General features: G+C 35.0%; 2 protein-coding genes across 2 annotated transcripts; both read right to left on the bottom strand.

Moving 5' to 3' along the window:
• Positions 1–866: 866 nt before the first annotated feature.
• On the bottom strand, positions 867–4280 carry LOC147546025 (aluminum-activated malate transporter 2-like). Its single transcript, XM_086634841.1, has 6 exons — positions 3853–4280; positions 3506–3646; positions 3113–3385; positions 2892–3013; positions 1904–2047; positions 867–1615 (listed from the first exon to the last, which is right to left on the bottom strand). The coding sequence occupies exons 1-6, from the start codon at positions 4139–4141 to the stop codon at positions 1091–1093; spliced, it is 1494 nt and encodes a 497-aa protein (XP_086490967.1). The 5' UTR covers positions 4142–4280; the 3' UTR covers positions 867–1090.
• A 4051-nt stretch (positions 4281–8331) lies between these two features.
• On the bottom strand, positions 8332–14249 carry LHW (transcription factor-like protein). The gene is made up of 10 exons (XM_086633918.1): positions 13289–14249; positions 12562–12786; positions 12197–12278; positions 11695–11736; positions 11552–11611; positions 9799–11409; positions 9598–9699; positions 9376–9513; positions 9150–9275; positions 8332–9006 (listed from the first exon to the last, which is right to left on the bottom strand). The coding sequence occupies exons 1-10, from the start codon at positions 13381–13383 to the stop codon at positions 8830–8832; spliced, it is 2658 nt and encodes an 885-aa protein (XP_086490044.1). The 5' UTR covers positions 13384–14249; the 3' UTR covers positions 8332–8829.
• Between the last annotated feature and the right edge of the window lie 1593 nt (positions 14250–15842).

Below are 15842 nucleotides of genomic sequence, written 5' to 3'. Positions count from 1 at the left end.
TATATCCAACCAACTGTCTACCACCCTTTGATATAGTGGTAGGATATCTCTCTTAAACCCATGAGGTCTTGGAATCGAGTCTCGGTGAAAGCAGTTCATCACTAAGATTAATTGCATGCAATTTAGCCACTAAATAAAGTAGATACTGTCAGACTTTAGATCTCTTTAATTATTGATCTAACTTAGGCGGTTATCGCGCGTATCACATCTTAATAATTTTTTTCCTCTTTGGATCATAATATAATTAAAACTTCTCGAGTTATCATAATTTGCAGGAAAAATTTCTTGATGTATCAATGTCTTGTAACGAATAACGTAGATCGTAGTCGATTTCTCAAAAAAAAAAATTAACCAACTAATTAATGATTTCTATAGCATGGCTTATTAGTGGATTATTAATACTCAAAAGAACTTAGTTTGCATTTAAGCAGCCTCCTTGGACTGAGTGGTGCAGATAAAGGATCAATCAAAGATTATTCAATATAAATTGATAATCCGTGCAACTTAATTTAATATTATTGTCAATTAAATAATTTTGTAATACTTATAGTTTCACAAAATTAATTCTTTAAATATCAAAAGTGCTTCAAAGGCACTAATTTGTAGTGGCTGCTAAGATCTTTGAATGCCCTTAATTCCAAACTCAAAGAGAATCTTTCACATCTTATGGAGTTCGACGTTCATGACTATAATTAGGAATAAAACATGATTTTCCACTTTATATATAAAATTTAAAGCATAGAAGAATAAATAGATTAGTTATATGAAGAAGAAGGGGCGCACTAATGCATCTATTGTCTCCTACTTAGTTGGTTACTCCTTTACCCTTTAGTTAACTTTGGGTCTGTTTCGATTTTCATGTAATAAGATAAAGAAAAAAATGTTAGGTTAGGCTCAAGATATTACAAATAAATCTATGCATTCAAGGTACAATATTTCTTTCACAAATAATGTGATGGACACGCTGAAATCTGATTAGTCTATACAAAGTTACAAACAGTGCTCGATAATCGAAAAAAATCTCACACGAGTGTGATCATGAAATTCTTGCAAACCAAAATGAACTCACTACTTTGTATCATATGCTTACTTAATTTTGAATCCCGGAATCAAGTTTGCCCGTACTTGGTTTACCACAATTGTTTGTATTTCCTCGCATTGTCAACAATTCAGCTTGTTCGGGTACTACTGTAATACAAACATGGGGATGAATACTACCACCAATACTAGCAGAAACTGGATTAATTGTTCCACGATGAAGTAATTGAGGCTTTTCATGTATAATAATAGGATCCATTCTTTTGAATTTTGCTTGTCCGGCAAGTTCATTTACCGCATTAACAATATTTCCTGTACACCCAACAATTTCAAGTAGTAAGGAAGTGACGGTAGCTGCTGATATCAAATTTAAGAGATCATTGTTCTCCAATAAGGCGGTTTTCAGAATGGTTTTCAGTTCATCTTGGGTGGTTTTCAAAATCTCGATATGGATTTCAGCTGATTTTGGGTGTGCCATTGTTCTAATTCCTGTAGCTAATTCTCTCAAAGCCTTCCCTGATCCATTGCTCATTTTTGTACATGTCTCTTGAATTTTCTTTTTAAACTCTGGTGGTGCCTGTAGTAAAAGAGAAAATCAATTGATTCCATTTAAATACTTAAGTACAAGCTTTTGCTAATCCCCATTAACTACGAGATCTAATCTTGGAATCTTATCACATACTTTTTAGACTAAGGAATAAAAGTGCTAAAGGAAGACCATGAGGTACAATAAGGCATAAGCTAATTAAGTAGCTTATTCTTTTAATCACTTTTTAACTTTTTAGTCAGTGGTTTTGTTTATTAATAGGAAAATATGCAAGTATAATATAGAGAGAAAATGGAAAAAAGAAAAGTTAGTTCATACTTGGGTATCAGAGTAAATACAGCTATTGAGAGCTTCGACTTGGTAAGCACATTGTCTAGTTAAAACTCCGATCTTCAAATATTGTTCCCATGGATGACCAAACCGAAAACTCCCATGAAATGGTTCCCATCTAGCAAAATTAGCCTGCTCATCATTAATCATAACTAATTAGAAAATTACACGACAATGTTTTTCAATGAAAAAGTAGAAGAAGGGGTGTCTATTTGACGAAGAGCGATAGTCTAACCGACCACAATCCCGACTAAATTCTGACTGAAGTACATGTCCGAATTAAATTTAGAAATATAAAGTGCTCTTTAAATTCTGTCATTTCTACATCTCTGGTCAAGATTGAGCTGGAACTGTGACAGGGCAAAGTGTCATCTTCCCCATTTGAATGTGCCTTTTCTCGTGGGTAGCGAGGGAGGACGGGGAAATATTAGGGTAATTTACTATCGCCCTACCTAAGTGTTTATGTCGCCCCTTCAAGACAAATTTAGAGAGGAGTTGTAGGAAAGTGGGCGGGTTTAACAATTTAGGGGTCCGCCACTAGAATTACCCAACAAATTATGGCAAAAGGTGATAGTTTTGGTAGCTACCCTTTTCTGCCTTCACTTGGTGCCGATTATGTTTTCGTTTGGTTAATGAAACCTATGACTCACACTTATAAATTGATTACATCTTTTCTTGCAAGGATTGAAGAATTACCTCTTCGAGCTAATGTTGAGTGATGTCTCTAAAGTGTTGTTCCTCTTTGTAAAGAAAACATGCATATAGGTAATGAGAGACGGGTATAACATTATAATAAGCTAGGCCTCCGTACACAAAGTAATTCCCCTCCACTAAAAACAAGTATAAATTAGTATTACGACCAAGATTTTCGTCTGAAACGGAAATGCCCTCCGTGTCTGTGTCTATATATATCCAACTTTTATAAGAGATCAAATATAAAATTGATGATGAGGAGAGGTTTTGGCCTTTTTCTTACCAATGATTCCTCGGTCGTCTTCGAATTAAGAACATTTTTGTATCCTTGAAGAAAAGATTTATCATTGTCATCTTTGGAACCAATTTTTCCCCCTTCGTGTCCAAAATATTCTCCTCCAAAACCTGCAAAAATAGGTATAAATCTCCTAATCTTAAAAGTGATAAAAATAACAAAACATTTGTAGGTAACCATAGGAAGTTAGTATTAACTACTAAGATTACCTTCTAAGAAATCTGCAAGTTTTTCTAAGTTGCACGAAACAAGCTTATGAAGATCTTCCCCGGCCCAAACAGGACATATAAATATAGAGACGATTACACATGTAAAACCTCCTACAAGGATTGTTGATATCCTTTGTTGAGCTAGCACTAAAATTTTCTCCATTCGGTAACCAGAGACAGATACCAAACTAAACGTCAGTATGAAGATTACTAGCCCATAATCGTATCTCGCTTTTATCCCCGGAAAAAAACGCAAAAATGTCGATATAGTTGCTGCAAAAATGCAAATAAAAATACATTAGTTTTCTAATTAGTAGTAGTTTAGACCTATATCACCCATTTATACCTCTTACATATATGTGTGTGTGTGTCATATAAGTTAGCTTTTAGTACCTAGTATGAAAACAAAGACACCAAGGAGAATGGGTTCTCCTTTCTCTCCAGCCAGATTTGCTAAATGATGAGCTCCAACTCCTAATACACCAGCCAAAATTGTTGCAATTCCTCTATTTATACCTTTACCCAAAGTTGCCCCTGCAATTACACAAATTATAAGGGAGTTAAGTTTAAATTTTTTGTGCCAATGGATGTATCTGTAATATAGTAACTTAGTATATGCCATAATATTCATAAACATATGAAGGTAAATTCATGATAATTAAGTAATTAAGAACTAGGCATGCAACCATACTAATCATCAAAAGGTTGGATTATTGATGTTTTGGTTATAGTTAGCTTACCTACACTAAACTCGAAGACGACGACGACAGTTAAAATAGCCCAAATAGCAGCATCTCCGAAACCATCATAGAGAGGTTTATAATAGTAAAAGAAAGAAACTATAGAGATAGCTAAGCCCACTTTGATTGAATGAATTACTCTTCTTGGATCATCTTTAATTAATTTTTTGGTCTTGTTTACTATACCAATTACTTTGGAAATGGACTTGTTGGGTAAGGCCATGACCCACCACCAGCAATGAAAGATAATAAGCCCGGTCTTCTCATGGCTTGGTGAACCAATGTCCATTTCTTTATGATCAATAAGTAATTACTATAGCTAAACTGCACTCTCTCTCTCTCTCTCAAGAAGACAAATAGGATTCTAGGTACAGAGAGATCAGAGAGAAAGGTAATATACTAATATGGGTACTAGGGAAAGAGAGAGATTGTTGGGGTGAACATGCATTTGAAAGGACTATATATAAGCTTCTTAAATTTATAAGTGGGCAAGGTGGAATTGATATTATAATAGACACATTAATGGTGCTATAATAGGATGCCCAATGAAAGATTTTGCCTTTTGGAGTAACACTATGGTAGCAAATTTAAATATGACTTGGGGAAGGGTCTCTTTCTTTTTGTTGCTATTGGGGAAGGGTCTCTAAAATCTCAACCACAACACTATCTAGTAGTGAGTAGGACCAAATTAAGCTATTCTGCCTTTTTCAAATTAAATTAGAGGATGTGGATTTCAAAGATACAAACTAATTTTTCAACCCTCAATTTTTATTTATGTAAAGTCTCACCCTCAAAAGTACATCTCAGACGAATATGACGATGCTATATAACAGAATAAGATTACGTAATGTGTTGTAACTAGATGTCTTTCATCTTTCCATATTTGGGTATACTATTTGTGGTTGTAAGAATAGAGTTTTGAGTCTTCTTCGCAACTTAGGTTTTATTTATTTGGCTAATTTTTTCATAAATATGCCTAATATACATGAGAATACAGAACCCAAATATTTAATGGATTTTGTGGTGTGGGCTCAAGAGGTTCACATAAAGATAAGAGGTGGTGACACTCTTCCTATGCTAGACTGAGTGAAAATAATCTTATGAATTTTTGTGGGAATGTATATTTTTCTGTCTCAGTGGTATGTAACGTGTCTCTGCATAATTCATGCAAAAGAACAAAGAACGAACTTATATGTTTATCACAAAACTCACATTTTAGGAGAATCCGATGTTTTAAATATTTATTATTTTTTAATCGGTAGGAACGGGCAACTGACTCAGATGTACCAAATTAGCCAGGCATTGTTTGGTCGACTTCAGTAGTTAAGCTAAAAGCAATCAGAAATCAATCGAGACTCACCTACAATAAATATTGAAAAGAAAAACTATGAGCACTATACACAGAGTACTTGCTGTATGTGTCATTTGTCCTTGGCTATGAATTCTAATTCAAAACTCTATGTAGTTTATTCTTTAAGAGAAGGTAAAATAATTTCATTAATCAAGAAAAATAGAAGTTGTAGGTAAGGAAGCTAACCAACTCTCGAAACAACAAAACAAAAGAACATTGCAATTAAGGTGGCTTACATGTTACATCTTGATGACATCTCAATTTCTAACAAATTGGCTAAAATGAGTATTGCTAATCCAATTTGATTATTTGAATTTGAGGCCCAAAAATCTCTACGTAGTTAAACTCAATACATACAATTTTAAAATATATACCAAAATATACTTGAAAAACCTAACTTACCAACTATCAGCTCTGCCAGCTAATTCCCTTAATACCCATGAATTGGCGGAGCATTCTTTTTCTTCCTATTCCTCTTTACATCTGTTCAAAACTCGATTGTCTATTTTATTGTTTCTTATAAAGGCAAAATGTTTGTAGATTCAATTCACTTGTCCTACGTTTTGCGGTTTTCATAGGTCCTCTAACATAACTGATAACCTTAATCGCTTTTACTTAAATTTTAGGTTTAGACTTCCTAACACAAATATATTAGGTCAGTTAGGGTGTCCATTCTATTTTTTTTTGTTTAATCGTACATTTTCAGTCATACGGATACTTTTTCGACTATTTCCGCTAGTTAAGGGTGAAAATTTATCGGGTGTTTTAAAATTGGGTTGGGCCAGATGGGTACGTAGTTGGGCCGGAAGAATTTCTCATTTACATATAGAAATTTAGTTGTATTGAACCGTTCATGTGAGTATGTGACCAATTTATGTCTCTCAAGAGAAATAGGTTGTTGGGTCCTGGCCCATGGGGTCCTCAAAATGCTAAAAATTTTGTTTGTGTGGGGTCTGGATACCCGGATAATCCAGGAAAAGGAATTTGGACTGGACTGGACTGGACAGGTTCATTCAAATTGATTGTTTCCACCTATGAGATCCATTGTTGCTAAACCAGAACTTATCCATGACTGTACAATCCAATAGTACTTTGTTACTTCTCAGTCTTGTCTGGTCAACTTACTCTTTGTTAGTTAGTTTGTTATCCATGACCCAGATTTCTTAATTACTCAATGTTAGTTTGTTATCTACTTAATGTCCCACATTATGATGGCTAGGTAGATCTCTTCCAATCCTAACACTAAAATCAATCTAATACCAGTCTATAGTATTTGATTCTCCTAAACTGAAAACTACTTACTGATTTACAAGTGATACAGCGAAATGTGAGAATGAGAGAGAGAGAGAGAGAACATTTCATATGTCACATAAATTGTTTAAGTGTGAAGTCATCAAATAGTTATTACTCTAGCAAATACTAACCAAATTTTTTGTTTGTGCCATTATTTTATTTGAACTTTTCAAATCATTTTGCCTCCTTTTTAGGTTGAACACTTTGAGAAAACCCAAATTTTAGAAACAATAGACAAACATGGGAATTGAGGTCATCAATCACTAATTATGCAACCAAGAAATGCTTACCAAATTATAGAAACTCCCAATCTTTGAAATAGTTAAATTAATACAAAATGATTCTTTATGTTGAGAAAGTTAGGTATATAGATTCCAAAAAACACAAAGATAAGTCACCAATCCAAGTACAATAGTTTGTACCTTCATTTTTAAATTTAAGTACATGGACACTGTTCAAAATCCACCATCTTAAGCTTTGGGTTTTTTAAGCCACGGGAGTCCTTTATTTTTTTCATTGAAATTGAGAGGCAAAACATTTAAAATGTGTTTTTTTCATCCTAGATTGACTACCAAAATAAATAAAGGTTGGGGTTTGGCGAGGCCATTTTTTTAGCCCAAAAATTAACTTGATCAAATATTATTCCTTAATCTTCATCTGCTCTATCACCTTCACCACCACAACTTCCCGCCACTATTGTCACTTTTTTCTCTTCTCTCTCCTCTCTTACTCATTGTTGCCCTCGCTCTTGGTTCCTCCTCTCTCTTCTCTCTCTTCTCTCTCTCTCTCTTCTCTCTTTCCTCTCTCTCCTTTTTTTTCTACATTTGAAACTGATAGGCAAAACATTAAAAATGTGTTTTTTCATAGAAAAGTGACACCAAAATAAATAAAATAGTTTTTTAGGATTGGTTTCCGATTTTTTTTTGGCAAGGTTTTGAAAGTTGTTCTTTTTCAAAGATCATTGTCTAAACAGATAGTTAGAACTTTCATAAAAAAAAAAAAGCAGATAGTTAGAAATAACCTTCGAAATACGTCACAATAGTACTTTGTTGTATGTTATCTATCTCATATTTTCATTTAGGAAAAGATGAAGAGACATACTTGGAGGTTGAGAACTAGAAAATTTAGATGAATAGACATACTTAGATGTTCCAAAATGAGAACTAGAAAATTTAGAGCCCCCATTTGGGAGGTTCCAAAATGAGATGGGAGCCTCCCATTCGGGGTCCTTGATTAGATTTGGGGCTCTTAACATCTAGAGTGAAGCCCTAAAAAACATCAAACTCTCTAGTTGGATCTACATTTGTGTGCAATGAAACTGAAAGATGAAGAAAACTTTTTGGACAAATGAGGTAAAGCTGTGAAAGGGGAATATTGGCAAGATGATTCAGTACGTACTGTTTATTTCATGAAAAAGACTCATCAATGTGGTCTTATAAAAGAAGTTTCTTTACAAGTATCACTGATCATGATTGAGAACTGGAAATCATTTCATATTGTCATCTTCACCTTTTTCTCCATTTCTTTGGATAAGATTTTGCCCTTGGGTGAATCCTTTAATAAGGAATAAAAAGTTCCGTAACTTTCAATATTAATGATCCATAGTTTCTTGTTATCTGCCATGATTTAGAATCCTAAGTGTTTGAAGTAGATATATTTAAAATATATGTAAAAGGAGATATAATTAATCAGCTTAGACAATTTTCTAACACGATCATAGTTGCTTAATGTGGTGATAGAAGAGATTAGGACAGTTTAATAGAAGAATCACATTTAGCGTAACATAATTTAAGTTTGTATTGAGAGGATGAAAAAATCATCGTCAGACAAAGTTTAAAAAAAAAACTAAATCTCAAATAAATTCAGATAACATGTCCAAAGATGATCTTCATGAATTTACACATCTCATAGAAACCTTCATTCCCTTACTCCCCCATCCTTTTCTACATTTATAAAACACACAATCATATAGGAGTATTTCATTTAGGGTTTAAGACTCTAAATGAAACACAAGATTTTAGTGGCATCAACCCACTCAACCACCACAAAATCAAGTATCTCTTGATTTGGTGGAAAAAAAAACAACCGAAAATATCACAAACTAACATCACTAACAACAACATCTACCAAGTTATTCGGATTTTCTAATAATCAGTTGATCACCGAAGGGCTTCAAGGAGCTTCTGCACTAACTAAAAAAGCTCCCCAAGTCAGTTACAGCTAAGAACACGCTGCGAGAGAGAGAAAGACTGGATTCATGCTAGTCATGGCGGGCAAGTTACATGGCCCACTCGCAGCATGTCCTGAGTAAGGAAAACTAGAAAGAACGTAGCTCACTGGAAGCTATTAGACTGGCCTGCTGTAGGTACGAAAGCTTGATGGGAAGTGTCACGTGCTATGATTTTGCCACCAGAAATGCCCTGAGATGAGACGATACTCCCCTTCATAGCTTGTTCTAATAGATGAACAAGTGATAGAAATATCTCCATCCTTGTTACGTCCCTGTTTGCCTATACACAACACATAGTACGTAACTAGTTAATATGGAATGGAACATGTTGATGTTTAGGTACAAGTCATCATCTTTTTTTCAGGAGGATCAAAGAACAATTGAAAACGAAAAACGTCTGCTTTTAGACCCATTTGGTATTACCTCTACCATGAAGCGCACCCAGACCTTGTCGTTACGAGCTTCCATCACCCCCTTCAAGATGGTCAATCCTAATCCTCTAATTATATCAGCTATCTCTAAAAAGAAACCCCTTTCTTCGCAGAGCATCTACAGAGAGAGAGAGAGAGAGAGAGAGAGAGAGAGACCGTGAATTAGATTTCGTGATGCAATAGGGCAGAATTTGCGGATAACGGGATAGATACACTACCTCCACGAGCATTTGACGAGGTTGATTTAAATCCTCAACAATGATAGGGCATCCCATAGACTGTGAACCTACTTCAAATGCCCATGTTGCACCTCCGTCGAAGTTATCCTTTAGCAAGCTACCCTCCTTACTAATGATCTGTGTGCCGAAAAAGCGATCTCAGATGGTAAATAACCCTTAAACAAAAGAATGCACGAAAGAAGTAGATTATTTTTCGCACACCTTTGACTCTCCAGTTTGTTTTAGCTTGTCTGCATGCTTTGTTACACTTTGCAAGAAAAGCATGTGTTTAATCGTACGTTCTAGAAGAGCATCAATGCTACACTGTTCAACCAAAACCATATACTGATAGAATTAGCTTCTGATAATGATGAGTAGACGGAAAAAGTTTACGTCAATATTCTTAGTAAAAGAAGGTATTACCTTTGCTCCATTAGGCACAATTTCACGCAACTCCTTTACACGGTCTTGGATCATCTGGCGGTCTTTGGGCCTAGGTCTAGGACTTTCTCCAGGTTTGAGCTTTTTGCGATTTGGTTTCCCTGTCTCATGAGGCCTCTTAGAATGTGCAGTTGATACACTAGTGTCACACTTCAAATTTTGAGAATCTTCAAGCGCTAAACTTATTTGAGATCCATACATAGAACTAATCTGAGAAGTTTCTCCACCATTATCACTTATACATCCAGAATTATAAGAACTTGGTCCTGCTGTCTGAGTTCTTAGATGAGACAGAGGAAAACCATAGTTCTTTTGTTGTTTCTGATCCGGCATTCTGACCTGTCCACGTGAGAGAGAAGCAGCAGGAACTGAAGAGCTACTTGCTTTTGTTAACGTCGTCCAGCAAGACATCTCGTCATCTATGACCTGCCTAGAACTCGGGTGAACATTTGAAACCACCGCGTCCAAAAGATGGTCAGATGCAGTCTCAGAGAAAATACCACTTTCCGAAATCCCATCGTTCATTGGATATAAATCAGAACCTGAATCTGTAGTAATGCATTTGGAGACATCGTTTTTCGCAAGTGAACCATTCCAACTACCAGAACGTTTTTCAGTTTTTTGATCTAGCCCCAAGATGCCAAACAAGTCATCTTCCGAAAAGGAATTACACGCTCCAGGAATTTGGTCACCTAAATTGGCTGACAGGATGTTATATGCTTGAAATAAATCATTCTCTACAATTTGTTTCCCTGTCCATTTTCTTTGGATGTGATCATCATTGATGGGCAGACGACTTATAATCGGTGTTCCTGGAAGAACATCACTGCTATTTGACCAATTTTGATTGTCGGCTATTTGAGGCCGGAAACGGGAATTAGTCTCAGCTGATCCAGATGTGTTTGAATGCGAAAGTGGAACTGAAGTACGTTTTCTAAGATCATTTCTATTGGATTTTGGTTGCGATTTACCACTATTCTCTGAAGTAGGTAAGGTGTTACTAATATGTTCATGCAACCTAGTACCGGAGAGGATCTGGTGTCCATTAAATGGAACACCACTACAAGATGAACTTGCTCCTATAAGATGGCTATTTGATCCTATACTTGAATCATTCAGGCGAGTTGGCTTGTTTAACCTCGCATCTGCACTAGAAAGGATTACTTGAGCTCCAATTTCTCTGCTTTCCCCATCTCTTCTATAAGGATAGCTTGGCAGCGAAGTTTCTGTTCGGAAGAAGTCGGTTTGATAGTTGGAAGTAGTTGGGTTCAGGCTACAATTTCGTTGCATTTGTAGATTGCCTTGAATTTGTGCAGCTAAAGAACCAGAAGGGCAAGACTCATACTCTGAAGCCTGAAATGCCGAGTTCTGTTGGTCAAAACCAGCACCCATAAAAGGCGAACAAATTGCTGCTTGAGAAGAAAAATTTCTTGATAGGTCCGCAGATAAAGGTACTCCAAGCGAAACCGATGATCCAATCTCTGGAGCTAGATCTTTTCTAGTGTATGCATCGGAAAGAAGAGAACCAGGAATACTGGCTAATTGTGCAAATAAACCCTTCACATTGCTCACAAATCCTGTATTCTCCACAACCTGAACCAATAGGGTACAAAATTAGCTTATAGCCTTGAAAGAACTGCACCTAATAGGTCTCCTCGTGCTGTGAACCTATAAGTGTGCGTGCGTGACGTTAGTACACTAAGAGCATAAATAGGGTTTGCCCGCCAAAACTTACAGCCAATTTGGAACCAAGTTGAACAACACCATGTGGCAGCACAGGAATCACTGCAATTGTCTGCAAACAGATTCATTTGAGTAATCAAAAACATTCAAATAGAAATTACCAAGTTCAGGGAAAGAAAAACATAAGCTACCCACCTGCATGCCTGCCAAAAATTGGTGTTGCACCTCAGCTAGGACCTAAGGAAAAGGTATAAGTCGCGTGTATTAGTAATTTGTAAGAAGACGCATAAAATCTGTAAACGTCAGTTCGCAGTAATTAACATGAAAATAGTAATACCTAAGGAAAAGGGCCATAGCCTAATGAAATGGAAAATAAGAAAAGTCATAAACATGAATATAGGAGACTATTTTTCAAACGAATGAGTTAGGAGTTATCAAAATGAATAAATAGAGTTCTTCGGTTTAGCAAATTTGCCTTCTAAATCACAGAGTGTTCTTTGCTTTTGTGCAGTTCGCATTATCTTCTAGTGGGTATTTTGGTGTATTTTTCTTCCGTTTTTAAACCCTTGATGCACTATAAAATTTTCTCGACAAACTTTACATCAAGCAAATAGTCCGAGACTCTATTGATATTGTAACAATCACTTTAGAGCATGTCTTTTTCGAACAAATATTTCTAAGAATTTTTTAGCTATACCTCAGATGGATACCCTTCAAGCATGCTATTTTCTTGAAGAATCCATTGATGCATTCCCATGAAAGCAACACGCCCAACAATTCTGAAACACGAAAATGAAGTAAGCCCCGTTTTATTGAATAAAATAGATGATTTCTACGAAAAGAAATGTTTCAAGCCTGCAAAAGTTGGAGACTTTTAGCTCAAGTAGTTGCTCAAAATGGACCCGAAAGATAGACCTAATGAGGTCAGAGATTGAACTGAAACATCGAATAAATATAGTCCACGCTGTTTGGACTTATTGTGCTACCTTTACCTCTAAAAGCTTGAATTTCTATAGTAAGTGATCACTCAACAAAAAATTGGATGGTGGAAAAAATACATACCCTTCTCCTACAACATGGATCTGGTTATTCATCATCATCTTGTTAATAAGCATAAGAACTTTATCCTCGACTTGACACCCAAGCCGAGGAATATGATTTTGATCAGAAGAATTCCATAGCCCTTCCCACTCTTTAAGAAGCAAATCTGTACTCTCAATTCCAGAGATGGCCTGGAGAGTAGAATGTCGGTCCGGCTCATAGTAATGTTCTTCCCAAACCAAAACCCTAGAAATTAAGACAGATTTGTTGAATTTCAAAACAAAGTGAAAATGAAACACAACTCTAGCTAGTAGCATTATTATCATAATTAGAAAAAAAATAAACTAATGGGTCTTAAAATTTCATATTTTGGACTAAAAGAAATTTAACTCCTGGGTTTAGGAGTTGTTCCTAAATCAAATAGGAAAGAATATTCTCATCTTGAATATTCAAAATCAATAGATTTATCTGACATAATATTCAGTTTAAATGAAGTAAGATTTACCAGAATTATCAAAAGATCTACTTTTTTTTTTGGCTTAGATGCAATGACAAAAGACAACAAATACAACATTCCAAAAAAAAAGGTCAAAAGAAAAAAAGAGTAAAGAAGTGATCAGCAAGCAATAAAGTTATTACAAGAAAAGATACAAATTTCAGGAATGAAACAACTAGTCATTTTGAAACCCTAATTAATCAAAACTAGAAACAAAAATCAAATCTTGAAGAAAAAATGTAGTGAACTCACGATGGATTATTGTAACCAATCTTCCAAAAAACTGCATAAGACCATTGATTCTCGCCACAGAGACACTTGAGAGCTTCTTTGAGCAAAAGCCCCATTTTTTGTTTTCTCACAGAAAACAACTGATTTCAACAGAAAAAGAAGAAATAGAAGAAGGGTAAGAAGAAGAAGAGAAAGTGATTTGATGAAGAAAAAGAGATACTGGGTTTTTTTTTTCTCAGTGCCGGATAGGGTTCATTTTCCGGCGAACTTATGAAGTGTCTAACTCCCACGGCACGACCCTCTTCCTGCTTGTTTTGTTCTTAGTCCCCCACTCCTCTTCCTTGCAGGTTCCAGATTTCCAGCAATCATTTTCCGGCAACCCATTTAGAAATTGGACAGATAAGAGAGAGAGAGAGAGAAATAAAAAACTAGAAAACTAGAGAGAGAAAATGAGAGACAAAGAGAAGAGAGAAACCCTAGAAATTGGAAATAGCAGGTTTCCAAAAAACCTACACAATTCCACAATCTCTAATCTCATAAGAATCCATGATTTTACTTCCTTCCATGAAACTCAAATAAGGAAAATTATGAATTTGAAAAGAAAAAAAAACAGAGACAGAAAACCAAAACGAACTAAAGATGAATTTTGTTACTGTTTTTGTTGAATCAGTTTAGGGTTTTCTCTCTCTACTGTTGTATCTCCTCTGGTTATTTTCGATTTCACTTTCTCTATCTAGAAATGGTGTCTGCCTCCGTGGGGGTTGGTGTAGTCGTTCTCTTTCACTACTCTGTTTTTCTCCTTTTGTGATTCGAGATGCAGAAAATCTGCTAAAATACGCCCTCTTTTACTATCGATTCCTATTCACTTGAAATACGACATACTATGTACTTGAAATTACCAATATTGCCACTTATTTTGTCGTCTTCTTGTTCTATATTTGGCCTTTTTTTAAGGGGGTGTTTGTTTTCTGTATGGATCGGTAGATAGATTAAGACCAATATCTCACTAGTGGGAAGTGACTGTCTTGCTGACGTAAATCTTATCTACCCTTTCAATTTCGATTATTTACGTAGTCGACCATTTAGTCCATTATGTGATGGATATTTTAGTAAACCCCCTTAATTTAGAACAAAATTACAAGTTGCTCCTGCGTACTTTCAAAATATGATAATTGGTACCTCTTTCTCATTTGTGGATTTATATATTGTGATTGTAAAACATCACATACTATATTGGTTACAAGAACACTTCTGTGTTGCCTCTGATTTACATTGTGAAGTTTACGTAAACTTACATGAGAGCCCTTGTGCGTGCTTCGTCTGATCACATTGTAGATTTTATGTGAAACCACTTGAGAACCCTTGCACGTGTTTCGTCTTATTACATTGTAGATTTTATGTAAAATCACGTGAGAACGCTACTGCATGTTTCGTCGCAACACATTACAGATTTCACGTAAAATCGCGCTAAATAATATTTGAGATAAATTACATTTTTTTTATGAAATAGATAAATTACATAATAAATGCTTATGTTAAAACATACATTTTAAAAATATCATCTCCAGAAAATATAGAAGATAGAAACCAAGAAGATGAAAAACACAATAAAACTTCTTAATGGTCTAAATAAAATGTAATGAAAAACATTAGACATTTTGTATTCAAGCATCACAACAAATGCACAAACAGTTTCATCAAAAAGACAAATGCACAAATAAAAAATCTTGTCTCTATATATTTATATAATTTTTTCCATAGGTGCATTCATAAACATAATTATTGCAACAAGAAAATTACCATAGGTGCATTCATAAACATAATTCACGAACGCAACTATTCTATTAAGTTTGTCTGCAATTTTCTACTGAGTTTGTCTAATGTTTAATGTATATTTCAGAATGAATAGTGGTTTTTCAAATAGAAGATAGGCAATATAAAATGTAAAACATATCTACGGGACTTCGGATTGGAACAACATGTGGAGCTACTAAAGAGCAAGAAGAAGAATCCTCCGATGAAAGGTTGCATCTAGTTAGTTAGTAAAATATGGTGTATAATTTATTGAAAGTTTAATGTTCTAGATGAACAAAATTAAACAAAAACTTCTAAATACAAATTTACGCTAATGAAAGGAAAAAAAATCAATTTTAAACTCTAATCTAATGTAATTAAGATCAACATAAAAGAAAACAAACAACTAACACCATAGAATATGCCAAATCAGTCTTCAAAGCACTATGTTCTATCTTTTTCACTGCAAATAAAGTAGATCCACTGAAAATGGAGGAATTAACTTATAAGAATGTTTTGTTTTGGGACACTTAAATCGATACAAGTCAATGGTGGTAGGTTTTGATCAAAGGGCTATTCTCAAAATCTTTAGGTATTAAAAGAGTTATTTTAATTACTCATGAATCAGAAGGAGTTTTCAAGAATATTCATAAATAGATCCAAGTCCTGTACTCTTCCCATATTTAATTTGAGGATAATCTAGAAAAAACTGAGTTTCTATTCTTTTCTTGCAGTTCTCTGAGGGACTTGGCCTGACAAATTCAGGTAATGTCCTCAACTT

This window comes from Eschscholzia californica, unplaced genomic scaffold, assembly GCF_041429995.1.
Source record: "Eschscholzia californica isolate CP2 unplaced genomic scaffold, dmEscCali1.0.p SCAF_4, whole genome shotgun sequence".
NCBI lineage: Eukaryota > Viridiplantae > Streptophyta > Magnoliopsida > Ranunculales > Papaveraceae > Eschscholzia > Eschscholzia californica.
This window is presented reverse-complemented; position numbering and strand designations above follow the sequence as displayed.

What these genes read in the sequence shown, in the direction of transcription:
- LOC147546025 (XM_086634841.1), bottom strand. Translation starts at nt 4,141, where the DNA reads ATGGACATTGGTTCACCAAGCCATGAGAAGACCGGGCTTATTATCTTT. An exon ending in AGACGACCGAGGAATCATTG is followed by an intron (nt 2,048 to 2,891) that starts GTAAGAAAAAGG and finishes AATGATGAGCAG; the next exon opens with GCTAATTTTGCTAGATGGGA. An exon ending in GTATTTACTCTGATACCCAA is followed by an intron (nt 1,616 to 1,903) that starts GTATGAACTAAC and finishes CTTTTACTACAG; the next exon opens with GCACCACCAGAGTTTAAAAA.
- LHW (XM_086633918.1), bottom strand. Translation starts at nt 13,383, where the DNA reads ATGGGGCTTTTGCTCAAAGAAGCTCTCAAGTGTCTCTGTGGCGAGAAT. An exon ending in AATTTTTGGCAGGCATGCAG is followed by an intron (nt 11,612 to 11,694) that starts GTGGGTAGCTTA and finishes ATCTGTTTGCAG; the next exon opens with ACAATTGCAGTGATTCCTGT. An exon ending in AACTTGGTTCCAAATTGGCT is followed by an intron (nt 11,410 to 11,551) that starts GTAAGTTTTGGC and finishes CTATTGGTTCAG; the next exon opens with GTTGTGGAGAATACAGGATT.